This window comes from Colias croceus, chromosome 4 (genome assembly GCF_905220415.1).
Source record: "Colias croceus chromosome 4, ilColCroc2.1".
Lineage (NCBI taxonomy): Eukaryota > Metazoa > Arthropoda > Insecta > Lepidoptera > Pieridae > Colias > Colias croceus.
The window spans coordinates 3,935,213-3,962,590 of record NC_059540.1 but is presented as its reverse complement, the minus strand read 5'-3'; the positions used below and the strand labels follow the sequence as shown (position 1 = coordinate 3,962,590).

The window sequence follows — 27,378 nt, the reverse complement described above, 5'->3', positions numbered from 1 at the left end:
TTTCTATCCCACGTATATCAAACGGCAGCATGGTGAACGTGATACCAACCTCTAATTTAGCGGCTATCAACATACAAAAGGACTCTTGTATAACGATCTCGGAAAGCGATTTTAAATCATGTTTGAGCCAGAATCCTACTACGATGTTTTGTCTCATCAGAAATCCTATTCGACATTTAATAGACGATCATGATTTATGTAAGAGAATTCCTAATATGAGAATTTGTCAAACAACATTATTACCTTGTACGAATCGTTGGCAAGAATTATCGACCTCTAATGTATATTATTATTTTTGTTGTAATGAATGCAACATAAAATTTATCTGTGCTGATAAAATAACCTCTACAAAGGTAACAAAAGCGGGTTTGTTAAGCGTTATGGAGGGTTGTACTATTAAAACTAAAGATTTTCAAGTATTTTCTCATAAAAAGCTGTCGAGCAATATAAATACCACTTCCGAGTTTGTGGCAATAGAAATTGCTCCAATAAATCATCTTATAAACATATCGATCTCCAAATTAACAGATCAGGATCTCAATACAAACAGTTCGGAAGATATTAAGCAATTTGACGAAATAAAAAGAAAAATTGACCTCCTAAAACTGAGTGAACCATTGGGCACGAAGTCGTCGTATCACGACATTCATCATTACTTCATAATATATGTGTTAATTGGAATTCTGGTTGTTGTGGCAATAATAACGTATTGGAGACAGCTGCGTCGTCGACGAGCCTCAGCAGAGCCGGCGGTGGAGGCTGCGACCAGCGTCGCAGTCCCCGCCCGGCCACCTCCAACCCCGGTGACAAGTGATTGTGTGATAAGTGTTAGTGAATGTGATGTGCGCGTAAATAAACATGACCAGGCCTCGTCGCCAATCTTTCGAGTGTTCTCGCTTCCCAACTTAAGTGAATCTCTGTAACGCTATTATTAAAAACAATTGTAACTTAATCTTGTAACCCTATCGTAAAGAACAAATGTATCTTAATCTTATACTTATTGTATCTTCATCTTTTAATCAATGTATGTATCATCTTGTACTCATAACTAACACAATCATTTAGTAAATAGACACTAAATTGTAATATCACCTTGTTAGTTTTAAGTTCATCTTTCATCAAGTTACTAACCTTCACCTTTTTCTCCCCCGGGAACATGTACGATTACCTAATCGTACAGACAATACATGTTCCCGGAATGCAATGCGTCGATGTTGCATATTTTATTATAATGTATTAATTATTTTACCACACAATAAGTCAGTTCGCAGTCGGATTCCGCACCGGGCGGAGCTCCATCCTAGATCATCTCATCTCATCCCATTATAGTGAATTAATAATAAATATCTCAAATCTCAATCTCATATCTTATAATTAACCCAACCCCCCGCCAACGGGGGCCAACGCCAACAATGTACTGAAAAACACGGTTGTTGCAAGTTATAGTCGTCTGTTGATAAAGATTATTTTTTAGGAAGCACATTGCTGTATTCATAAATTTATGACCTTTTGTTAACTTAAGTAATTATTTGGTTTTTCCATACTTTTACATAACGCGGATCGATTAAATATCGTAAAACACATATAATATCTTTATTTATGTTCCAAATAATGAATTTTTGCATTTGCAACTATATATTACTCATTTGAGTAGGTATAACAGCAATGAGGTCAGATGGAATTTAAAGCTCTGATGCACATGAAATTCGGTGTTTGCTCTACCTTCACTTCATGCAACTATGATCAATTTTAAAACTACTATTCGTACAAAGGAACCATACCATAGTCACATATTAACGAGTCCAATATCCATTCAGTGTTAACAGCACCAATAGCATCGATATCCGCCCCGCCTCCATCGAGCGCGTCCAGTGAAGTGACGCCCCAAAAGCGCGAGCCAGAAGCGGCGTCGCCGCCGAGTCCTGAGGTGAAGCGGGAAGCGCCCGAGCTGCTGGTGCCAAAGCGAGAGGCCGCCGAGCCCGAGCGCGAGTCTCCCGGCATGGAGACGCGCCACGCCGGGTACGGCGCGCCGCCAGACCAGCGCTCGCCCTACGAGCGCCCGCCGGACGACCACGTGCGCTCTTACAGGTAAACACTACTGCTTCTTATCGTCTCATTAGTGTAGAAACCAGTTAAGATTGAATGATGATAACGAATAATAGTTAAAAGATTTATATATATAAGATAGAGTCTTCAAATATTAAAACAATTTCGTATTTTTATGTAGAGCTTCGACAATTTGCAGAGTAACTGTAGTGCTTTGTTTTGTGGCATTTATTGTAAATATTTAAAAACAACCAACCATTGATTAAAAAGAACTTCAATTTGTCATACGCTGATACTTATCACGTACTTACGTGTAAATAAATAGGTACATACTTACATAGTAAAAAGTCGATGATTTCTTACATGGCATGAATTGGCAGCTACGTGTTATAGAGCAAAGCACATTATATTTGATAGAGTCTATTTGTTGCCGCTTTCGTTCAACATGATATTTTACACATAGCCAAATGAACGAAACGCGGTACGGCTATGAGGCGCGGTGCTACGAGGGCGCGACAGCCTTCGAGCGGTACGACCCCGCGCAGTGCCCGCAGCGGCCGTACAGCTGGGAAGAGGAGCGCTACCACGATCCGCACTTACCCACTCCAATGAAAACCGACCAGTCCGAGCAGGAGACCAATTCCGGACCAATTTACCCTAGGTACGTTGAAGTCTTTTAAATGCCGAACAAATGTGGTAAACGCTCACCTAAATGCCTCGACGTTACGATAGTTCTGGGTCACGGTCTAAAGTCTGAAATTCGTATCCATCCAGGCCAATGTACCACTACGAGGCCGGGAGTGGGGTAGGCGTGGGAGGGGTTGGGGCGATGGCGCCCGGGGTGCCCCCCGGCTTCTCCGCGATCAATCTCTCCGTGAAGATAGCCGCGGCGCAGGCGCAGCGTCCGCGCACCCCGACACCCCGCGACCCCCGTGACCCTCGCGACCCCCGCCCCGCCATAGACCTATCCACATCTAGTGGCAGTCCACAGGTGAGAAGTCGCAACACGAGAACTTAAATTAATTAATGGCTATGAATTAAAACCCATTGTTATGACAGGGTCCATATGCATCACCGGTTTACACGAGCGCCGGTGGTGGCAGCGGGGGCGGAGCCCGAGGCAGCCCGCAGCCGGGCGCTTCGCCCCAGCTGACAGCCAGTCCCCAGGTGCCCAGTCCGCAGGGCCAGACCCTCGACCTTAGTGTGACGCGTTTACCACATAGGTGAGGCATTTATTGTTAGGTCATTGAATGTTTAAGAATCCTTTTACTAGTAGTAGTTAACTTTATGTAAACTAATCTGTTCTGTTTTCCCGCAGTAGAGCTTTCCCTGGAGGAGTCTCGTACAGTCGAGAATCAACACCAGATAGTGGTGGAAGCCATCCTTACCTAGAAGCATACCATCGAGATACAGCGGGTAAGTTATATTTATAAAATATTAATATCTTTGTACAATATAATAAATAGTCTTTGTACAAAATATCATGCATCGTATTTTACTCAAACGTAGTTAAGTTTAGAATTTTAACATTGATAAGTAAGATCAAAGTTTATCTATAAAAAAAACAAAAACTGGTTATTTCATATTTAATTAAAAAATGCATAATGTTTTGTCCACTTCTTTTTACTGTTTTATTTTCAATAAAAAAAAAACAATATACACTCGCGCATTAACATGAAACGTCAATTAACAAAGCTTGTTTTCTATGTCAACACGCAAACACATTTTGCAATCTACAAGCCCAAATTCAAAAGACCGTGTAAAGTTCGCCAGGAGAGTCGTAAAATACGGTAGTCGGTACAAATTAAAACACGACCACTTTATCGCCCCTGCTGGCATCGTCGCCACAACACGAACATACGCTACATTGCTAATCCTGCTGAGCAGGCGTCTTCAAATTATAATATGGTCACACTGTTTCACATAACACATTAAAGCAAAGAGTTAATTAAGTTTGAACAACTTCATTACATAAAATACATACATGTGTACACTATAAACTAGAAATATATGGAGATTGTTTTAAAGAAATTAACTAATAGATATTAGATAATTTAAATATAAAATGCAACAATACCAAAATTGGTATTGAAATTGAAGTTACAATATAATATGAATTAATTCTGAACAGAAATGTATATAGAAAGTAAATTAAATTGTCTCCAGTCTCCGTGACCTTGCTTACACTTTAAAGTGTATTTTGACTCCGTGTTTTGTTAACTCTACACAATGGATACCTACGTTTGAAACGGAAATTGGCTTCTCAATAAAAAATCCTTGTAATTATGTTTGTAATATTGTATGACCATTAAACTGATACAAGTCGCGTCAAGTAAAAAGAACGCTGACGGATGGCTGCGCATTGGCGATTTATCGGTCTATTTGGTGTTATGAGGTGGTTATAAGAATAACAAATAGGTAATTGCGAAGCCACGATTCGCGAGCCTAGTTCAAAAATAAAATAATCGGCACATAGCTTTCGTGCAAAACTCGATCCATGTGCAAACACACCCCATCACTTTCATCCAGCGTTCTTTTTACGTGACGCGTACTATACCTAATGTTACATCTTACGTATTCATCTGGGACATTCATAAAATTTTATTTTACAAGCTTTATCAATGATTTATTTACAGCCTCTTTTTTCTATTTCCAAATCTACTTATCTAATTGTAGTTATCGTTAACTTATTTCACTTAATTTTTCTTTCATCTTCAAATTTCTACCATCTACCAATACCCTATGAATGTGCACACATACAATAATATATATAATACCTACATACTTTTTACGAATTTACATTGGTTTTGCGAAATTGTTAGGTATTATTAGAACATACCCTCTATGTAGAGCAGATATCTTAAACTTAATCCTATCCTATCCTACTAATATTATAAATGCGAAAGTTTGTAAGGATGGATGTGTATGTTTGTTACTCTTTCACGCAAATACTACTGAACTGATAACAATGAAATTAAGCACACATACAGTAACTTGGATTAACACATAGGATAGGTTTTATTTTATCCCGTAAATCCCACGGGAACGGGAAATATACGGGTTTTTCTTTGAAAACGCGGGCGAAGCCGCGGGCGGAAGCTAGTCTCCAATAAATCAAGCGCAGGTTGAGACGTATAAATAAGAATTTATCGCAATACCTACCACGACATAAAAAGCAGGTACTAAACGCAATCCCATCACAGGCTACGGTGGCGTCAGCCCGCACCCAGTAGCTGGCTACGGCCTCGCGCAGCCGGACTACGCAGCAGCCGCCGCCGCAGCCGGGTACGGCGGCTACCAGTACCAGTGCGGCGCCTACCCGCCGCCGCCCGCGTACCCGCCGCACGCGCCGCCCTACTCGCCGCCGTGCTACATGCCCCCGCCGCACGCGCCGCACGACAAACCTAAGGATAGCAGGTGAATATTCTATGATAGATAGAATTCTATCATTTTATTGTATTCCAGATTACATGCCAAGTAAATATGTATTAGGTACCTAGGTATCTATGTCATTATATGCCATGCCAGGTATATGCCGCAGATATGAAATAAGCAATTGAACTAATTGTATATTTATGGGACAATGAGGTATGGAGAGAACGCGTTTGTATTCATCCGTTTAATGAATTCATGTAGAGAAATAGAGCACAACACGTCAACCTCGATCTTATAACATATTTAATTAAATATGTTATATTATCACATTATTAATAATTATTTGTTACGATAAGAGTCGCACCTATCTCACGGCTAATTCTCACGGTCATATTATATTATCGTCAAGGATATAGAGGAGGAACATTTAAATTGTTCAAATAAGACCTAGTTACATTTAAGAAAAATTGATTAAATGAAATGAAATGAACAGAGCGCGCTGGGGGATATTAAGATAAATAATAATAAATTTTCGCGTAAATCATACCAATTAAATTCGCTTAAAATATTATAAAACATTAAACTACATCAATCATAAACACTTTGCTATTAACAATGTTCTTACATAATAACACTGAGTTAACGACCTTAGTGACAACATAAATATGTAACAGTTAACAAAATGCAAACAAACACGCAAACGGCACGTTATAATAGTGACACACTTGTAGCGTCATACAAAATTTGAAATAAGTCGGTAAGTCACACTTGACGGATCAGTCTAAATATACCGGCGTCCGCGCAGCGCGTGTTCACCGCGCACTTCGAGCGTGCCAGATAAATAGAGATAAGATATATGTACGGATATCACACAAAAAACATGCGAAGAAACAGGTGAGACTCCACTCAATACGGATAAAACTATCGAGCAATAACGACTCTGTAATAACACTTTATTCCTCGCAAAGACAAACACGATATAACAATAACAGACTTTTAAAGATTTTACGTAAACAACCGTGCGAGAATCATTTACTTTGCGCTACTTTTTGTTAGAGCACTCTAGGTTGATGACTTTACCTACGAAAATATTCATTAATTATAAAACGTGTTAAATTTGAATGTAGGCGGCGTATTGCGGTAAGTTGTACATTGCGCATTGAGTACGCAAATAGTTAATGGCTATATTAAATAATGAATGGTTGTCTAATTGTTATTAATATAGCTATCATCGTGACGACTTTTATGGGAAACTGGGTTACCGCATACGAGAATCGAGAGAGCTGATACATTGCCCGGTCGAAAGCTGCGACGGTTCCGGGCACATAAGTGGTCATTTCGCCACTCATCGCAGGCAAGCGGCATTATAATGCACTAGATATTCGTCAAATTGGAAGTCTATCACACGTGTTCGCGACAGCATTGTCTAAACTCTAACTAAACAAAAATAATAATTGGCGCCCTAGTTGTGCATTTCCGCATCCCGTTGTGTTTGATTTGACTAACCGCATGATTGTTTATAGAGGTACAACTATGTGACTACGATGTGCTTCTGTTGCATAGAAGAGCTTGGATCTTTTCTAATGACAATAATATTTAGTTTCCTTTTATACGTTAACTTTATAAATACCTATTGATAGCAGTGAAATATTTTTTCCAATGAATCCATAAATAGTTACACGCTTTCTAATAATTAATTACCTAGGCCGCCTGCTATATGTTTCATAAATAGACGCGTTTACGCATTAAAAGAATATAACACGAATCACGATGCACTCTTGTTTAAAACACATTAAAGACGTCTTCCATACGACTTATTTTAAATCCTCCTCTATAAAAATCTCGATCAAAAATAGATTGAAAATTTGAAACTGAAGATAGCTAAAACGTATTCATTGAAGAGTTACAGTGTGTGAATTTAATACGCTCTATGTAGAGAATTGTGGTTTATTATTATATTTAGGTCATACATATTTTCGTAACCGTATGTACTTATTACTATAATTGGCATTATTAGTCTCTACAGGAAATTATACACTATTTTCGTTATCGTTTCGTTTATTAAATGAGTTGAATTCCTATACGAAGTCTACGCTTTATACGGTACTAAAAATAAACAATACGTTTTAAACAATTACGTCAGTACTTATTGTTAACCAATATTCCGAACGAGTTTGGCTGCAGTTTTCATAGATGTTTCTCTACAATTAATGTTATGAAATTGCATGGTTTTATTTGTGATTGTTTAATTAATGAATAACATTCGTTGTAGTATTTATTAAGTAAATTATATTCAACTTGAGAAATCAAGCAGATTAATTATTAAATTATCATCATCCATTATCAAAATCTAGATGGGTCTATAAGATAGAAATTACATAGAGTAAGATAAGAGTACCTACACTGACATTTTATGGTTGGGTACACCTTTGTACACTTAAATATTACATACCTACTAAATCTGAATATATCTATTATTATCTATATCTATTGAATTTTCATAAGAAGCAACTACTACAATTTTCTGAAATATTTACATAAGTACTTTAACAAGTTACTTTTATCCGATATAACACAACAAAACGAAGAAAAAAAAAGCTATAAAACTTTATCAAACTTACCTGTCCATTTTAATTTGACCTTGACTGTCAGTACTACAAAAAACATAGTTTGGATATTTCAAAAACGCTCAAATTTCCCACACGGCGTGACATTTTTACGAAAACCATAGTTTCGTAAGCTAAGATACAGTAACACACCATTGTAAGCAGTTTGTATATGTGCAGTCTGTCGGGGTGTCCGCGCGCTGACCGCTCGCAGCTGCAGCCGCACTCTCAGGAACTGAAGTGTCCGACACCCGGCTGCGACGGCTCCGGACACGTCACCGGCAACTACTCCTCGCACCGGTCACTCTCCGGGTGTCCGAGAGCGAACAAGCCGAAGAGCAAACCAAGGGACGGACAGGACTCGGAACCTCTCAGGTGATTGTTTTACCTTTACATTTATCGATGTGGGTCGTATTTTAATTATGAAACTAATGTTACCTATGTAAATATTTTGAACATGTTGATAATGACATATCTATTTCAAAGATTCATCTTTTCTTTTTAAATGTTATTAACTTATGAGGGAATAAGAAGAATATAATTTACGTCATACGTTTATACTTTATATCATACTCTAATTATTGTATGCCAAAAATAAAGGATGCTCATAAATTGTTTGTATACTTATGACGCTAAAAAAATATATTACAATAAATTACTCGTAAAAATACTCCAAAATACGTAACCACTAACCAATATGCGTATCCTTGAACTATTCGTATGGCGAAATCACCTCTTTATTTTGTAAACGTTTTGCAATGAGTTTGTTCGTTACACGCTGCTTAGATGCCCTATACCGGGCTGTGATGGATCTGGACACGCTACGGGGAAATTTTTGTCACATCGAAGGTAAGACTATCTTGTAGGATGGAAATTAAGAGTATTTTGACCACTTTCAAAGCATGTTAGAGCAATTAATTTTGAATGTGGTTGTGTATTTTGTCTTTTATTTTTATAGATTTTAAAAAGAGGTCAATTTTGACACTACAGTTGTAAACGTACGCACTAAAAATGACACTCTTTCGAACAGAGATTAGCCTTCTATAATCACACTTGTATTGACACCATTATCATAGTTACACCAAAAGTTATTGATATTTAAAATAATTCCACCGAAATATCATAAAATAAGTACTTACCATACATCTTTCCTCATCAGTGCATCCGGATGTCCAATAGCGAATCGAAACAAGATGCGTGTACTAGAGAGTGGCGGAACTGTAGAACAGCACAAAGCAGCAGTGGCTGCAGCAGCGTCAGCGATCAAGTTCGACGGTGTAAACTGCCCGACCCCTGGTTGTGATGGATCTGGACATATAAATGGATCCTTCCTAACACACCGCTCTCTATCCGGGTGTCCAGTTGCCGGCGCCGCGACCCCCACACCTCAGCCAAAGAAAGCCAAATATCCAGATGATATAACTCCTCTTTATCCCAAACCATATTCTAGTAAGTATTATGACAGTTAACATAATATTTGTATTGAAATAAAATTCTGGTGCTATATTTATAAACTTCTGTATATTTCCATAGGCATGGATATCAACATGCAAACTGGCAATGGAGAGGATCTAATGACACTGGAACAAGAAATTACCGAATTACAGCGCGAAAATGCACGCGTAGAATCCCAAATGCTGCGTCTGAAATCGGATATAAATGCGATGGAATCGCATCTCAGCTCTGGTGAAAGGGTAAGTTGGGATTGTTACTAAATTAAATATTGAATATTTAGAATCTATTGTAACACTCAAAGTGGATATTTTTGTCTCATAACGTAGATGGTACTGTCATGGCTCCAAACATCCAACTTTGAGTGCTCCTAACATCATATTACTTAGTGAGTACTACTTAAATACTATTCAATTCAGTAGCTACTCAAAATGAGCCCATATTCGTGGTTAAAATTGCTTATTTTTAAACCATTATTTTTTGTCAACAGGAGAACCAACTGATGTCACAGCGGAATAATAATCTGAATGAATATTATGAGAGTCTCCGTAACAACGTTATTACGTTATTGGAGCACGTAAAAATACCGGGCGGCGGAACCGCTCACGTCGCCTCCGCACCCGGGACACCTGGAGCCCCGCCTCCTCCTGGTGTTGGAGAGAAACCGGCGCATGATAATTTCGACTCGTACTTGACGAAACTACAGACCCTCTGCTCGCCCGATGGTTACTGCCCAGATGAAAACCGGCCAATTTACGAAACAGTTAAAAACGCGCTTCAGGACTTCACAGTGCTCCCGACGCCGATTTAAGGCTCACCCAGCTCCGCCGATAGTAATCGCCAATGAACTAAGTAACACCGACTGCGATCGGCGGCGCTTAAGCGTCTAGTGCAAGTGACATTCCTAGTGAAGTGATATTACCAATCTCACCAAAGATAAAAAAGACTGTTGGTAATCAAATAACGATTTGCAAAGATCCTGACTGTGTACAGTGTTCAATGTAGGTGTTATAGACATTGTGTTCTGCATAGAGATGTCTGTTTTATAAACCGTTGTATACGATGTGTGAATTCTATAAGACATCACATTACCATTCAAAACGTTTGACTAATATCATTAAGATCAACTTAATTTTAGTCTAAAATGAATTTTAACACTGTTATTCGTATGTATGCTTAAAAATTAATGTACCTAAATGATAAGAAGAAGTTTATACTTGTAATGTGAACGATTTTAGCCCCATGAACACATCTTTATTGGTTATTTGTAAATATTGTGTATTATCTAATTCTTACTAAGTACCTATACAATATCAGAAGATTTTGGATTCATGTGTGCTCACGTTTAGCTAAATTATTAAGATGTCTCATCGAAAATAGGCTATAAGAATAAGACAGTACTAGATTTCTTCGCGTTTTGTTGAAATTACCGGAATTACTGGGATTGTGCCAAATACAAGCGCAGAAGTTCTAAAGTGATAGAAATTAATTTATGGTATAGATATGTAAAAACTATCGAAAATAATAAACTCCTTAGAGGACACTAGTCAGTTTTGTAAATAAATGTTGTAAATATAGTTACTGCGTCGTTTCGACGATTTTATTTATATTAGATAATAATGAGATCTCATTAGATCAAGTAAGTTATTTCAGTCATTAATTGATTACCAATTAGGAGTAATATTTGTTAGCCAATGTTCACTTCGCTGTGATTATGTTAATGTTATTTATTTATTGTTACCTTTGCGGAATGTGATAGTTCAAATTGAGGCGGGTTGATGTTATTTTGCAATATTATTTACTGTGCTTTGTCAAAAATGTTTTATTGTTTTAACTTTTAAACAGCGCACTGCTAACAATTTATGTTATGTAATTATTATTAATATGTGATTGAATTATTTGAAAGACGTTCCATAAAATTGGACAAAACAGTAAAATATTATACGCATTTAAATAATACCTATTACTATGTTACTACTCTGATCGTCATATATGTTTCTGTAAAATATTGAGTATGTGTTGTTAAAGAGAATAAAAATAATAAATACCGAGATTATCGTAGTTTTGATTATCATTCCTCTATTATTAAACGCAAGGCGTTACATTGATAAAAAGGTACCTAGTTGATGTTTTCTTTTCATTTATTTAATTGCCTTATTTTTTTATTTTTAAGCTATTGCATAGCTTCTATCGCGGGCCTTGAGCGCGGGGACCGAATCGAGAAATTCCGTAACGAAAAACCTCACGCTCCCCCACTCCGACGGGCGGAGGGTGTGGTTTGAAGGTGTGGAGGAAGGAAGGTGGAATTCCTCCATCGAAAAAGAGAGAATTCACGACTAGTCTACTCGACTGGCCGTCCGTTAAGGCCCCAACATAGAGGAAGGATGTATAACTGAGATAGAGTGGCTACTCTGTGGTAATAAGTGCATGTATGGAACGTGCTGCCATCTGCAACTTTGTAGGATAACTAATGCTTTAAAGGGGTATATATTATATAGCTATCAGCTATGCAGTATGCATATCGACATTTAGCACCAGATATGGAGCGAAAGTATATTTACAAAAATATTACTAAAACCAAGAAAAGCGTCGTTTTCGTGACAACACTCTTTTTGTGGCGTTAGTAATATTTTTGTAAACATACTCTCACTCCATAAGTTGCCTTGTAATTATCATTTTAAATTATTAATTATTCCTTAATATTTTTTACCATTTTTAAAAACATTATTAATATTGTTTGATTTATTATCAAAGAAATCCTCGATAAATGGGCTATCGAACACCGAAAGATTATTTCAAATCGGACCAGTAGTTCCCGAGATTAGTGCGTTCAAACAAACAAATAAACAAACAAACTCTTCAGCTTTATAATATTAGTATAGATTTAATATTCAAATGGAACCAACAAACTTTATTCAGTTGGTAAACAAATTTAAAATTACATATTTATACTTTATTCATATATTTTTCCTTTAAAAGCTTATTGAACATAAAATTTACTTATGATACGTCATATTTATTTACATAACTTATCGATAGTTCAACACGCAATTGATACCTACCCATCCCTATTTGTCACACACACATCTATATAGTATCTATAGCTCATCTGCCTACGATGCGCACTACGCAATTTGTGCAATACACTCGCTCTATACTATTGTAATATATACTCTAACTAGCGGTCCGCCCCGGCTTCGCCCGTGGTACATATTAACGTTTTCTCTACATAAGAACCATCCTCGTACTTCAAGGAATATAATAAAAAAAGAATTATCGAAATCGGTTCAGCCGTTCTCGAGTTATGGAATTACAACGAAAAGTGGCATTGATTTTTATATATTAGATATTACTAAAACCAAGAAAAGCGTCGTTTTCGTGACAACACTCTTTTTGTGGCGTTAGTAATATTTTTGTAAACATACTCTCACTCCATAAGTTGCCTTGTAATTATCATTTTAAATTATTAATTATTCCTTAATATTTTTTACCATTTTTAAAAACATTATTAATATTGTTTGATTTATTATCAAAGAAATCCTCGATAAATGGGCTATCGAACACCGAAAGATTTTTTCAAATCGGACCAGTAGTTCCCGAGATTAGTGCGTTCAAACAAACAAATAAACAAACAAACTCTTCAGCTTTATAATATTAGTATAGATTTAATATTCAAATGGAACAAACAAACTTTATTCAGTTGGTAAACAAATTTAAAATTACATATTTATACTTTATTCATATATTTTTCCTTTAAAAGCTTATTGAACATAAAATTTACTTATGATACGTCATATTTATTTACATAACTTATCGATAGTTCAACACGCAATTGATACCTACCCATCCCTATTTGTCACACACACATCTATATAGTATCTATAGCTCATCTGCCTACGATGCGCACTACGCAATTTGTGCAATACACTCGCTCTATACTATTGTAATATATACTCTAACTAGCGGTCCGCCCCGGCTTCGCCCGTGGTACATATTAACGTTTTCTCTACATAAGAACCATCCTCGTACTTCAAGGAATATAATAAAAAAAGAATTATCGAAATCGGTTCAGCCGTTCTCGAGTTATGGAATTACAACGAAAAGTGGCATTGATTTTTATATATTAGAAGATAAGGCCTAAGCTTTCGATCCCACCAAGATCCCCTCAGAGCAATAAACCTATTCATTGATTATTGCTCTGAGAAGATCCCACTGAAGGGTTATGGGACAGTTTGACTTTGACATAATTTGACAATTGACATTTGACACTTGACACTTGACACTTGACAGTAAATTCAATTGTAAATCGATTAAGCATGGTAAATCGCAAAATCAACTTAAAATAAAGCTGTTTTTAAATATCAACGTTGATTTAAGAATACTAAAATGGACACGAATAAAGGCACAGGGAAAAATGTATGTATATACTTTATCATTACTTTTGTTTAGTTCTATTGCAAGGTAAATAATAACATAACCAAATTTTCAGAAACGCTACTTTCACGATACCGGAGAAAATGAAGAAAATAAAAATGAAATGGAAGTGTTTCATGTAAAAATGAAACCTCTTTCTAAACATCATATACAAGTAAGACATATATTTCATACAAGTATATTATAACAAACATCAAACATTTTTGTTTGTTTTAGCTCTCTGTCTTCAGTACGATAATTAATAAAATTTACTTATATTATATTATTATAAATTAAATAATTCTTGTTTTTTATAGAAACTGAATTATAATAACAATACGAAAAAAATTAAAGTTGAGAAAAATAAAGCATTAACTGGAAAGGCACCGATTGATAAAAAAAAATTAGAAAAACATTCCCGTGGTGAAGGCTTTGAAGGAAAAGGTGTTAAGCATCCCCTGTATGCATTAAAATTAAAAAAGAAAGAAAACAAGTATAAATATGCTCAAGAACAGGCGGCTAGAGCAGAAATCCTACTCACAGAAAATGCAGGGTATGTGTATATATTTTATTTTATTGTTCTTAAACTCCAAAGATTTTAACATCTTTTACTTTACTACATTTTTTTATTCAGATATTGAATTTGTAACTTTCAACCCTATTTCATCAAATATACTGTATGAAAGTAAAAATTCATAACAGTTGCTTTATACAAATTTCAGTTATTTGGAGGTAGATGAAGGCCACAGAACTACAAGTATTACTCAGTCCATGATTGCTGAAAATGTAGACATCACAGCTGCAACAAAAATATTTGATCTTAATCTTGATTTTGGTCCTTACCGAGCTAAATATTCTAAGAACGGCAGACATCTTCTTTTGGGGAGTAGTAAAGGTCACTTGGCTGCGTTTGATTGGGTTACCAAGAGATTGCATTGTGAAATCAATGTTATGGAATCTATTCATGACATAAGGTAATCCCTGAATTTAATAATAAACCATTACGACGACGCGGTTGGCGCAGTGGTAAAGTAACTGCCTACTGAGCCGACGGTCCCGGGTTCGATCCCCGGTCAGGGCAAATATTTGTGTGATGAACTCAATTATTTGATCTTGGGTCTGGGTGTTATTATCTATATATGTATTTATTAAATATTATATTTATCGTCGCCTAGTACCCACAACACAAGCCTTAATTGAGCTTACTGTGGGACTAGGTCGATTTGTGTAATAATGTCCTATAATATTTATTATTTTATTTATTATTATTACTACTCAGCTGCAGCTTACAGCACATTTTAAGTTTTTATCTGTTTGCTATTACTAATTTTTAGGCTTGACAAATTAGTTTAAAAGCTTTGTTTGACTATTACAAAGCATTTTAACTTTTAACTTAATCAACTATTCACAACTGACCTAAAAGCCATCTTTAAAAGCATGTTGGTTAAATTTTTCTTTTCACTTTGATTTCTGTGTAAACAAAAACTACAATAATAAGATTATTACTATTTTATATTTTCATATTATAATCATTAAATTTCAGTTGGTTACATGTAGAAACAATGCTGGCAGCAGCACAAAAGGAATGGCTATACATTTATGACAATACAGGGACGGAAATACATTGCATCAAGAAAATGGACAAAATATTAAGGATGGAATTCCTTCCATACCACTTTTTACTTGCAGCAGTGGTAAGTGATTTTTTTAAGTATCTTATTCTAATATTTTAATGCTATATGAATTTGTTAATGAATTTAGATTAGCGAAAACAATTAGCGGAACACATCCTGGAAGACCACACGCTCAAACTTTGAATGCAATGAATGAGTACCTAACCTAACTTAACTAATGTAAATAACCTACTCTAAATATTTAACTAACGAATGTTATTTTTTATACATACCTATGTTTAAAATTAAGTTTCTCATGTAAGTGACTTATTGTCTTAATGGGAATAAATGTCTTTAAAGCTTAAACCCTAGATTGTTCAACCTATTTAAGGTTTTAACCATGTTTTGCTAATATTTCCTCCAAATTTTTTTTTTATATCTTTACCTTTATTTATAAGTGAATTAAACTTATTTTACAGAATGAATTTGGCTTCATGACATGGCTAGATATATCAATAGGAGAAATAGTTGGTCACTACAACAATCAGTTAGGGAGAACAGCTGTGATGACACAGAATCCATACAATGCAACAATATGTTTAGGGAATTCTAAAGGAGTTGTATCACTCTGGTCGCCCATGGTCAAGAAGCCATTAGCGAAAATATTATGTCATAAAACTCCATTGACAGCTATTGCGGTTGATAAAAGGGGAAGGTAAAGAAAACTTTTAGATCTATATTAATTTTTAAGATTGGATATTGAATTAAATTAATTCAAGCATTGATAAAGAAGGTAAAATACAAAGATGTTCATTGTTCATTGCATAATGGAAATTGTATAGGTATAGAAATAGCCTTTGTAAGACGATGATGTTATTTAAAATTCAAATGGATTCTATGGATTCTAATGGAAAAATTGTTTAATGTAATAAACTAATTACCACAACTCTTCGAGATTAATTTAATAATTTCAAATATTCAATACCTATTTATGTAATTAATCAAATACTGTGTTTTAGTTATATGGCAACCACTGGTGTAGACAAAAGTTTGAAAATATGGGACATTCGAAATTTAGACGGACCATTGCAACATTACAAATTAATGTCACCAGCAGTTGATTTGGATTTCTCCCAGAAAGATATGTTAGCTGTTGGACTTGGTGATATTGTTGAAATTTATGAGTAAGTAGTTTTTTTATGAACTTTTCTCATTATACCCGAATATTTTTTTAATGAATGACACTTCAAATATGTTTATACTTGGTGATTTTTCTTCAAAATTCAGACACTATATTTGGATTGTCCATCAATTTTATTTTTATTGCAGCAATTGTTGTACACAAACCACGGATAAAGCTTATATGAGACACAAAATGGCCAGAACAATTAGCAATTTCAAGTTTTGTCCATATGAAGATGTGTTAGGAATCGGTACTTCTAAAGGATTCACTAGCATTATTGTACCAGGTAAATATTGATTTTCATATTGAATTACTTTTTTTGTCTATTTTGTTGTGATAATCTATAAAACCTATGTATTGAATTATCCAGTAATATAATGATTATCAAAATAGTATTTTTTCTTTATATAATTCATTTTTAATCAATTTCTATAGGCAGTGGTGAGCCCAACTTCGACGCATATGAAAGCAATCCCTACCAGACGAAGACGCAACGTAAAGAAGCAGAAGTTAAAGCATTGCTGGAGAAAATACCTGCCGAACTTATTACACTTAATCCGTTTGAAGTTGTCGAAGTGGACGTGCCAACTATGAAGGACAAAATTGAAGCCAAATCTAAATTACTGGTAAAAACTACTCATAAATTTTTTAAATAAAATCCTACAATTATTATTTGAAACGGTTCGAGTTGAAGTCACTACTTTTAAATTCTCAATTAAAGCAAAAAATCTCTTTAAATCATAATTTTTAAAGTGTTCTTTATATTTTTTTTCAGCATGTCAAAAATAAGAAGATTGATATTAAACCAAGACATAAAAAGAAAGGTATTACTGATATTGCAAGAAAGAAAATAATCAAGGAAGTAGCAAGAAAGGTGAGATATATATAGTTTAACGGATGTATATTTTATTACTGTATATTTTATTTATGTATAATTATTATAAACTAGCTGCTCCGCGCGGTTTCACCCCCATGGCTCCACTCCTGTTGGTCGTAGTGTGATGAAATATAGCCTATAACCCTCCTCGATAAATGAGCTATCTAACACCGAAAGAATTTTTCAAATCGGACCAGTAGATCCAGAGATTAGCGTGTTCAAACAAACAAACTCTTCAGCTTTATAATATTAGTATAGATTTATATACATATTAATAACTCAGACCCCAGAATCACATCTACACAATCTATTGTGTCTGGGACTGATCAGGCCGCTTGGGGCTCAATGGGTTGATGTTACAATCTTAGAACTCAACTAACACTTTTTTCTTTGCAGGAACTCATTAATCAGGCAATTGAAGTAAAGAAGATGCTGAATGAACCAGAAAAGCAAGAGGCGCCGAAACAATCATTTGGTGTATTAGACAGATTTGTTTCAAAAACAAAATCAAAGAAATAAAATCACTTTGTACAAGAAATATTTCTTTTATTCACAATAAACTTTCTTGATAGTGTATACTTTTGATTGTTTCATATTTACATGATTTATTTACAAAGTCAACATGATCACAAAATAATATGTAAAAACATTCTTTAAAAGAAGATTGTCACAAAATACTGTAAAATTGATAGTTAACAAGGTATGTCAAATAAATCGCACAAACCCTCTGATCCACGCAATGAAAACGAAAAATCGTGCTTTGTTATCGGTGGACTTAATCTTAAAAGATAATCTGAAACAAGAAATATAAAAAGATGAATATCACAGTAGGGAACCTTGTTACTTTACGATTTTTCTAATACTTTTTGTTTATAATTTACAATTGTAATAATATAAAACTTACTTGAATTATTTGTAATATTGCTTGACCCTTCTGTATAATTCTCAACTTCTTCGTCAGTACTGTCCTCATCCATATCCTATAATAATAAAAATCTCAGTCATTTTCAAACATCTTATGTAAATAAGCGCAATGAGAGAAAAATTTCACCCGCGGCCCTTTCCCCAGAGGCCGTGGGTATCTATGCAAGATTTCCCCACTTAAAAACAAAAAAAAGGTCGCGTCATGGCAATACTATCACATCATGGAGTTAGGCACGAGTTTGGTATCTTTGCATCTGGCCAAAGAAGTCCACACACACTCTTATTTTATCAGCAAATTTATCATTCACCTTTATGACTAATTTTATTAATTTACAATTTAATTACCTTTTCCTTGTCAGCGTCACATAAAAGGATGACTCCCACTGGATCATGGGACTTTAAATGAAGGACACAGTGTTTTTCATCCTGTAATTTTATTATATTTATTTCCAAGTATAATAAATATCATTAAAACAACAAGATAAAGATTTGGTATATATGTGTTTGTGTGAAACTAAAAAAACAACAGATTTTATATGTTCTCATTTACTTTATCTGATATCAAACTGAAATCTCGAAAACTATTCAATACATATTATAAGGAAGGTACATCTTTTATAAAATAACATATTTAATCCATCAAGCAAGAATGAGTGTCTATATTACCATAAGGATATTAGGATAAGGGTCTATAATACTTAAAAGTTCTAAATGAGTTCATTTCTTTGTAAATATGTGTGTGTTAGCAAATTTTTTACAATTTCCACAGGTGGAAAGCTAGTTCTTATATATTTTAAATACAATAACTCCATACCTCAAACGGGACACAACCAAAGGCCAGCTTGGTACCAAGCTGACATTCCAACACTAGTACTTGTTCATGGTCAAAACAGTTCTTGATATCTCTCTCGGTAACATATGAGAGTGCCTTATTGTCTTTATCGTCAAGTACATTTTTAATGCTTTGCTCTATGTAATGCATTTGCCTAAAATGTTAAAAATTAATTGTTTACAGAAAAAGATTTTAAGATTTTGGCTCAAATTGAATTATTACTTTTGTGTTGTAATTCATTTAACAAATTATAGGCTACTAGGTTCCCGCCCACGGCTTCGCCCGCGCAGTCTAAGAAAAACCTGCATAGTTCCCGTTCCCGTGGGATTTCTGGGATTGCGTCATTTTCCCGAGATAAAAAGTTGCCTATGTCCTTTCTCGGGTATAATAGTACCACCATACCAAATTTTATGCAAATTGGTTCAGTAGTTAAGGCGTGATTGAGTAACAGACAGACAGACAGACAGAGTTACTTTCGCATTTATAATATTAGTATGGATTGTATGATGTGGGTGAAATTGCAGGTCACAGTAATTAGCGTAATAGTGAAGGTTTAATACTTAATTTGTGATTATATAAATTATAATTTAATTATTTATATAAGGCACACATAAACATTATGGCATTAAGTTATTAAAATTCAACTCCAACCAATATGTCATAATATAAATCTAAGTAAACCTACAAAGGAGAACTTGAACTTCAAGCAAATGTTTATTTTATTAAGAGAATATTAACACTACGACAACAAACATTATGAGGATAACTAAACATACTTATCTAATAAATTTTCATGCTCTTCTAAGCGATGAACTTGATTTCTCAATGTGCTTACTTTTGCACAAAATTCACTTGAAGTGCCATCAGGAGACGCTCCTCTGAAATATTTAGTTTCAACATTTAAATTTTTAAACACAAGTTTCAAAGCTTGCAAAATAAACAAACTTTTTTATTTTTATCACTTACATCCACTGTATACTATTTTTACTTCGCTTTTCTATGAGACCAATACCTTCCAAAACGTTAGTAATATCATAGATTCTTCGTTTCTGACGAACAGCTAATAATTCTGTAGCCTGTAACGATAATTTCACCAACGGTATAAAAATATTTTCAAATCGTCGTTTTTTGGTGCCATTTGACAAGGCGTTTACTTACAACTTTCAGGTCCAAAACACCGTCCTTCGCTTTTTGCAAGAGTGATACAAATCTTGTAGTCAATAAACCTAACGATTTCTCATATCTTTTGTAACTGTATCCACCTATTTCGGTCATATTTGTAGTGTTTATTAAATAAAATTCATAAAATAATTGTTTTTTATCAAACGAAGCACAATTTTGCGTAGCGGCGGGACCATAGAATTATTTTTCGAATGTTGGTAGAACCGTTTCTTTTTTTTTTTACTTAACTGTTGTCAATGGTTAGGTCACAGACTACCAATGACGAAATTTCCATACCACAGGCAGAATATGGGCAGAATAGAAGTTTGGTGAGCTCAAAATGTGGATTGAATAAAATTTTATAAATTATACATAGATTTATTAAGTACCAAAATCATGTAATGAAATAAACTAGTACATGTCAGGAAGTATTTCTTTGTGTATAATATGTTAATACAAGCTATGATAAAAACAATATGAATTTACAAATTAAATGAATAATGTGAATAATAGATAGATAAATATAACTGCTCAAATTAAGGCTCAAATAGGTAGGTACAGAGAGCATATACCTGAAAAGACTGAAACGAGAAAAAAGCCTAGACATCAACCAAAGCCCATTAAAGGCCCAATAGCACAGATTAGATACTAGTTAATAATAGTAACAAAAGTTAGAGGGCATCCAGAAACTTCATCCAAAACACGTTTCTCAATCGAGTGAAATTTATTTAAAAAAAATTGTATACATTTTTTATGCTGTGTATTTTTCATTTATTAGCTGTTTCTGGCCGCCTGTCCACCTGCAAGAAAACTTCCGCTAGAAATGTCCGACAGTCTGTCCGACAGCAACTTGCAAGTCTAATTCCGCGTTTCCACCTGCAAGTAGACTTGCAAGTTTTCTTGCAGGTGGAAACGCGGCCTAAGGCCGTGTATCTAATGCCTCCTCCACACTACTCGCGAAGTTGAACGAGGTTAGACGAATAGAATAGTGTAGAGAGGCACTTCGGCTTACTTCGTCCAACTTTACCTCGCCTCGCCCGACTTCCGTTTGTTGTCGGTTTTTGCGCCCGAGTCAAAGGGCACGAAGTTACCTGAAGTTCGTTCTAAATATGATCGTATGCGCTCCTCGCGAAGTTGAACGAGTGTGTAGTGTAGCACCGCGGACTTCAGTCAACTTCGGCCGAGTACTTCGCCGAGGAACTTCGCGAGTAGTGTGGAGGAGTTACACTTGCAAGCTGCTGTCAGACAGACTGTCGGACAGTTCTTGCCACATTTTCTTGCGGAAGTTTACTTGCAGATGGAAACACGGCATAATTTGTATTCTTTCTGTCAACGAAACGTCAATACGTCATGTTCTGTGACCGAAATTCCAAAACATAACAAAAAAATTATGTACCATGAATAAAAAATTGAAAACATTAATAATTTTATATAGGTAGTTTAATACTCGATCATCAAAAGCAAGCAGATATAATCAAAATAAATGTATTATTTTGTATGTGTAAACATTACTTGCTCTGTGGAACTTGTGGAAACATAGCATATGAATAACAATTCAATACAAAACTTTTATGGTCTGGGAATTTCAAAATAACAGATACAGTTACATATTACATACATATTTAATTAGTGCTACTGCATAGAGATAATATGTACCATATTATCTCTATGTGCTACTGATGGAAAAGAGAACACTCGCTGTATTTTTATCAGAGTCATGTATAGACAATAGTTATAGCAGCGAATCTAGTGATTGGAGTGATACACGAAGCATTACTGATTTAAGCGATGATGATTATACTAATGAGGATACACTATTTTTTCCCTTAATGCAGTGTCTATTAAGATCTAAGAAAAAAAGAGTTGATGATTACTTGCATTGTATTGAGTCTTGGACTGATGTAGAATTTAAGAATCGCCTACGATTATCGAGACAAACAGCAAATAGACTTATCGGTAATACATTTGAATTATGTTAGTAATTTTAATATTATTTCTTATCTAATAATCATATATTATAAATATTTACAGGTGACTTAGAAAAATCAGGATTTATAGCCACCCACAAATTTGGACTAAAGCCATTAGAACCAAAACTTTGTTTTTATATCTTCTTAACATTTATTTCAAGTGTTGAATCTTTAACACCAATTGCAACAAGGTTTGATATATCTATATCGTCCACTTTTCGAGTTATCAGAAGAGTGGTTGCTTGGTTATTAACCAAATTAAATGATACCATTAAATGGCCTACAGAGATTGATAATATAAAAGACATTAGTAACACATTTTACGAAAAAACTGGAATCTCAAATGTGATAGGAGTTATTGACTGTCTGCATGTGAAAATTGAAAAGCCCAAGAATGCAAGAGAATATTGTAATGCGAAAGGGTACTTTTCTATAGTTCTACAAGCAACAGTGGATGCTAATTTAAGGTTCACAAATATTTACTGTGGAGAACCAGGTTCGTCAAATTGTTTTAGAACATTGAAGAAGTCACCATTGTACAATACAACATTGAAGGATAAAAACTTGTTATTCCCATACAATGTATATCTTATTGGACATTCGGGATATCCTTCTTTGTCTTGGCTTGTGCCACCATATAGGGAAAATAAAAGATTAACATTGACACAGAGAGAGTTTAACTCTCTACATGTATCGGCAAGGAAAATAAGTGAAAAGGCATTTGCTTTATTAAAATCTAGGTTTAAAAGGATTAAGCTATTTGGTGTGTACAGAAATATTGCTTTTATAACTGATACAATTGTAGCAGCATGTATATTACACAATTATTGTGTCAATGAAAATGATCAGTTAGAAGAGTGATTTAAAAATAAATTCACAAGATCAATACTAATTACTACTACAGGTAAATTAGAACTATACTAAACCCTAGACCTCAGATGATGTTGGATTATGGCAATAAAAGTGAATAAACTAAATGTTTAGATTTGTTATGTCTACAATCTACTTACATTAAAAAAAATGTTGTGTGGTTTTATGAAACCACGGTAAAAGTGAAACTTAGGCACAAAATTATCATATTTGTATGATAATTATCGTACGGTTCGACCGTCACGCGACATGCGCTACACAGACCAAAAAGTTTGAGACGATGTAATAAAAGTTTCACTTTAATAACATACCTTTTGGTAAGATCAAATTTTATACTAGTCAAGAATTGTTAAAATAGTTTTTGATTTATTATTTACCAAGTAAAACTAGCTTTAAGAAATAAGAAATAATACAAACTTGATTATAATCTTCATTTAATTTATTTACTTCTTTGCGTTTTATTTGAAACCCTTCCTTTGATAGGATTCATGATTTTTCATTTGTCAAGTTCTGCAAACTTGTTATTATTATTCCATCATTTTTGTCTGTTTATAATTAAACAAAACTCAGTTTAAGTTTTATCACATTAGATCTAGAATCTTTACGCACTATCGTTGATGCAATCTCTTTGGGTTCTCTATCAATAGACCCTTGTTTTACTGGATCATTCACCCAATAACTTGCGCAACAAAAAGCACTTCTCCCTTTCAATTTTGAGCATTTCTTCTTGATGTTTCTCCTTCAATTGTAACTTTTTCAAGGCTATAGTCTGTTTAATATCTAATTCTTTTTTTCTTAATGCAATCTCCTCTTCCCTCAATCGCAAAGATCTTTCGTATCTCTCATCTCTTGTTTGGTTATGTTCCTCTTGCCTTTTTAAATATTGTAGCCATTGCTTGTCCAGTTCAAGTTTAGCTCTGCGCTCCATTTTTAGTTTTCTAAATGTTGTACCATTTTTATATGGAAGCTTTCTGCTTAATAAACTGTCCTTACTCATTTGTTCTTGTACACCAGATGATATCCTATATGTGTCATTATCTTCATTGTATTTTCCGAGTATTTGATGCATTTCATTGTAATATTTAAATCCCGCGACTTGTCCATTATCTAGACAATCCTTGTACTTTTTTGTTAAAGCATTTATTTTCCATCTAACTTGGTCTGGTGTTACCTAAAATTTTTAAGCTATTAATAATAGTAAATCCAATAATAATTAAGAATTGTTTCATATGTTTTAAAATAGATATATGAATAATACCTCAATGTTAAATGATTTTAATTCTTCAGCCATTGTTGACCACATTTTAGATTTTTTCTTAGGATTATCTAAAGTACTTAATTTGGTTTCATACAAATTTAAGAGCATCAATGTAGCATTTTTTGTCCAAATAACATCTGTAATGTAGGCATGAAAAACAAAGTGTTAAGGTTTTTCAACACAGCAATTTTTTGCAGAATAAGAAATTATACAGTATATTCTACTGAAAAAATTGAGTGCAATTTAAGTAAGTCAGTAGGTAAATAAACTTCTGGTTAATAATTTTTGCTTACTTTGTTTGTTTGTTTCATGTGAATCAGTCTCTTCTTGATTAATAGTATGTGCATGACTATAATTTGTAATATTTACAGTTTGTTTAAAAGGAGATTCTAATGTGCCACCGCCTAAAAATGAAGAAATATATAGTTAATATTCTCATTATCACATAATTTTGAATAAAAGCATTCTTATAATCAATGAAATAGTTTTAATTTATCTAACTTACATTGATTGTCGAGTATAGCTAATACCGCAACGTTATTATCTATGTTTTCATCCATTTCTGCAATAACTGTATTTGTCAATTATGTTGGCGCTATTCTTCAATATCTTTAATATTTTGTTTCGTCTTACTATTTCATGAGTGTTTAAAATGTTTAAAACTTATATTACCTATACATTGATTTGTATACAAAACGGGTTGACCAACAATTGACCAACAAGGATTCACGACTGACAAATGACAAATGACAATTGACTTCTGACAGTTTTTAGATGACATTTGACAATGACACAAGACACAATGATATAGAATTAATAATAATTACCACACTAATTATTACTTTAGGGATACAGATTAATGTTACCGCAACGCTACATTAAAAAAAGGGCGTGTGCCGATGATACGGTTGAGAGAGAGATTGTTCGTTTATTGTAAAATCTGTTTAAGTTACTTGTATTAGTAGGAGAAGAACTTGAAAAAAAAAGAAAGTGAGTGCCGAGCACGAGCATACGTGTCAAAGGTGAAACTTCTTCTACTGATACTTCTACTTTACCCTAAGGGGCCGTTTCCACCTGCAAGTAAACTCGCGGAAGTCTTGCATGAGTTACTTGCAATATCGTTTACATATCCTGCAATTTATTGCTGCTATAAATGTCGTGCGAGAAGCTCGCGGATCATACTATCGCAACTTATCGCGGAGGTGTTTACACACCAGATCTTGCGAGTGACGGGATAGGAATTACTGTTACAATTTTTCTATTCTATTTTGTGAAATAAATCGTATACTATAATTTATAATGTGTACTATTTAATGTAAAATGATCTAATGAACTAATGTAAATAATATATTGTTTAAATAATAACTTAGTTAAATTATAAAATTAGATAAGCATAATATAAATATATTGTATGCCAATTTGTTGGTGAATTGTGCGGACATGAAATTTATTATAAAAACTTTGTAACGTTTCTCAACAAATAAATTTTCATTTCACTTCATTTTCAAAAAATAATCACATTATTCCATCTTAAGATCTCATATAATCCTATTGACTTTATAGTTTCTTCATTCTTCACAAGAGCATTCACGACTCATTAATTTCAAATAAACAAAAATCAAAAGCCATGTGGGCGATACTTGCAGCTTGCTGCGAGATATACGGAACTAGACCGATAAGCTGCGAGAACTGTCGCGAGTAGACGCAGTCATGTTTACACATGCTGTCGCAACTTCTCGCAAGAAGCGCTTGACAAACTGTCGCGACAGAACTTGCAACATAGTTTACACATGCAAGCTGCTGTCAGACAGACTGTCGGACAGTTCTTGCAGAAGTTTACTTGCAGGTGGAAACGGGGCCTTAGACTTTACCCGTTTTTCAAGTTCTTCTACTGACACTTTATAATATATTGTAGTGATAACAAGTGATAATGATAAACAGCAACTTATTAACATATTCTTTCTTTTACAACATATTTTTATCAAGGTTTTATCTTTATTTTTACAGTGCGACATAAAAGAGATGAAATTAATTAATTTGGAACTAATTTTTTTTCATTATCTGGCAACCCTGAATTATCAATGCAGCTGTCAAGTTGAATAAAAATTTGTTGTTTATTTGGTGAAGTTGAGATAAAATTGTTATTTTAAACAAGAAATTTACTAAAAAAAGGAGAAATCATGAAAAAGGTTAAACGTAGCGGTGTCCGTGATGCCATATATAAAGTTTTCATTCGGTGTTTCTCATAATTTCAAGCTGAAAAACGAGAAAAATATTTGGAAAACGTTTACAGACGTACAGCAGATTATACCGGTGAGATTCTATTTATTTTTGCTCAGTACTACGTAAAATAGAATATTCCATTAGTGACGAGTGTTTAATGTACGTATCTATGGCGATTATTACGTTTTTGAAATTTAATTTGAGGTTATTTGTATGTAAACAAAAACTAGTTTTTATAGTGCGACCAGCACAATTTGAGTCAAGAAGTTATATCCAATCCAACCAGCCTTAAATAGTATAGTGATAACTATTTTCATACAGCTATCTATGAATCCTTACTTGCTACTTACTAGAGTGGACGCAGGGATCCAAAGTGAGTCTTGGCCTCCGACATAAAAAAAAATAGTTTTAAGGTACTAAATAAATATGTTAAATGTACTATTTGATTTTATTCATCTTAATTCGTTTGTTATAGGGGTTTCTGAAAGCACAGTACGCAGGATAGTGGAGCAAGGGAGTAAAAATGAAGGAGAATATCTACAAAAAATAAATAAAAATATGTAGTTTTCAAATCA

General features: G+C 34.2%; 5 protein-coding genes and 1 long non-coding RNA gene across 6 annotated transcripts in view; 4 read left to right on the top strand and 2 right to left on the bottom strand.

The window, feature by feature from the left end:
* Positions 1 to 11,532, top strand: part of LOC123691024 (myelin transcription factor 1-like protein) — a 52,834-nt gene extending 41,302 nt beyond the window's left edge. Inside the window, exons 7-17 of the mRNA XM_045635202.1 lie at positions 1,818 to 2,088; positions 2,510 to 2,707; positions 2,821 to 3,037; positions 3,106 to 3,269; positions 3,365 to 3,462; positions 5,250 to 5,463; positions 8,193 to 8,402; positions 8,814 to 8,876; positions 9,187 to 9,476; positions 9,561 to 9,721; positions 9,970 to 11,532. Coding sequence (XP_045491158.1) covers positions 1,818 to 2,088; positions 2,510 to 2,707; positions 2,821 to 3,037; positions 3,106 to 3,269; positions 3,365 to 3,462; positions 5,250 to 5,463; positions 8,193 to 8,402; positions 8,814 to 8,876; positions 9,187 to 9,476; positions 9,561 to 9,721; positions 9,970 to 10,290 — 2,207 coding nt within the window. The 3' untranslated portion in view covers positions 10,291 to 11,532. The remainder of the gene's footprint in view (positions 1 to 1,817; positions 2,089 to 2,509; positions 2,708 to 2,820; positions 3,038 to 3,105; positions 3,270 to 3,364; positions 3,463 to 5,249; positions 5,464 to 8,192; positions 8,403 to 8,813; positions 8,877 to 9,186; positions 9,477 to 9,560; positions 9,722 to 9,969) is intronic.
* A 2,236-nt stretch (positions 11,533 to 13,768) lies between these two features.
* On the top strand, positions 13,769 to 18,103 carry LOC123691312 (WD repeat-containing protein 46). The gene is made up of 11 exons (XM_045635641.1): positions 13,769 to 13,895; positions 13,969 to 14,067; positions 14,210 to 14,445; positions 14,615 to 14,866; positions 15,436 to 15,586; positions 15,985 to 16,220; positions 16,525 to 16,689; positions 16,835 to 16,974; positions 17,124 to 17,314; positions 17,464 to 17,562; positions 17,962 to 18,103. The coding sequence occupies exons 1-11, from the start codon at positions 13,866 to 13,868 to the stop codon at positions 18,082 to 18,084; spliced, it is 1,722 nt and encodes a 573-aa protein (XP_045491597.1). The 5' UTR covers positions 13,769 to 13,865; the 3' UTR covers positions 18,085 to 18,103.
* On the bottom strand, positions 18,095 to 20,704 carry LOC123691313 (transcription factor E2F4-like). The gene is made up of 7 exons (XM_045635642.1): positions 20,480 to 20,704; positions 20,288 to 20,397; positions 20,098 to 20,199; positions 19,304 to 19,475; positions 18,835 to 18,915; positions 18,470 to 18,545; positions 18,095 to 18,358 (listed from the first exon to the last, which is right to left on the bottom strand). Exons 1-7 carry the CDS (start codon positions 20,594 to 20,596, stop codon positions 18,258 to 18,260), a joined length of 759 nt encoding a protein of 252 aa, XP_045491598.1. The 5' UTR covers positions 20,597 to 20,704; the 3' UTR covers positions 18,095 to 18,257.
* Positions 20,705 to 21,802: 1,098 nt separating this feature from the next.
* On the top strand, positions 21,803 to 23,769 carry LOC123691309 (protein ALP1-like). The gene is made up of 2 exons (XM_045635638.1): positions 21,803 to 22,438; positions 22,514 to 23,769. Exons 1-2 carry the CDS (start codon positions 22,162 to 22,164, stop codon positions 23,311 to 23,313), a joined length of 1,077 nt encoding a protein of 358 aa, XP_045491594.1. The 5' UTR covers positions 21,803 to 22,161; the 3' UTR covers positions 23,314 to 23,769.
* LOC123691310 lies at positions 23,744 to 25,242 on the bottom strand. Its single transcript, XM_045635639.1, has 4 exons — positions 25,086 to 25,242; positions 24,874 to 24,984; positions 24,581 to 24,717; positions 23,744 to 24,493 (listed from the first exon to the last, which is right to left on the bottom strand). Exons 1-4 carry the CDS (start codon positions 25,138 to 25,140, stop codon positions 23,987 to 23,989), a joined length of 810 nt encoding a protein of 269 aa, XP_045491595.1. The 5' UTR covers positions 25,141 to 25,242; the 3' UTR covers positions 23,744 to 23,986.
* A 1,350-nt stretch (positions 25,243 to 26,592) lies between these two features.
* Positions 26,593 to 27,375, top strand: LOC123691166. The gene is made up of 2 exons (XR_006751366.1): positions 26,593 to 26,893; positions 27,279 to 27,375. It is a non-coding gene; the product is annotated as an uncharacterized LOC123691166 (long non-coding RNA).
* The last annotated feature ends 3 nt before the right edge of the window (positions 27,376 to 27,378 follow it).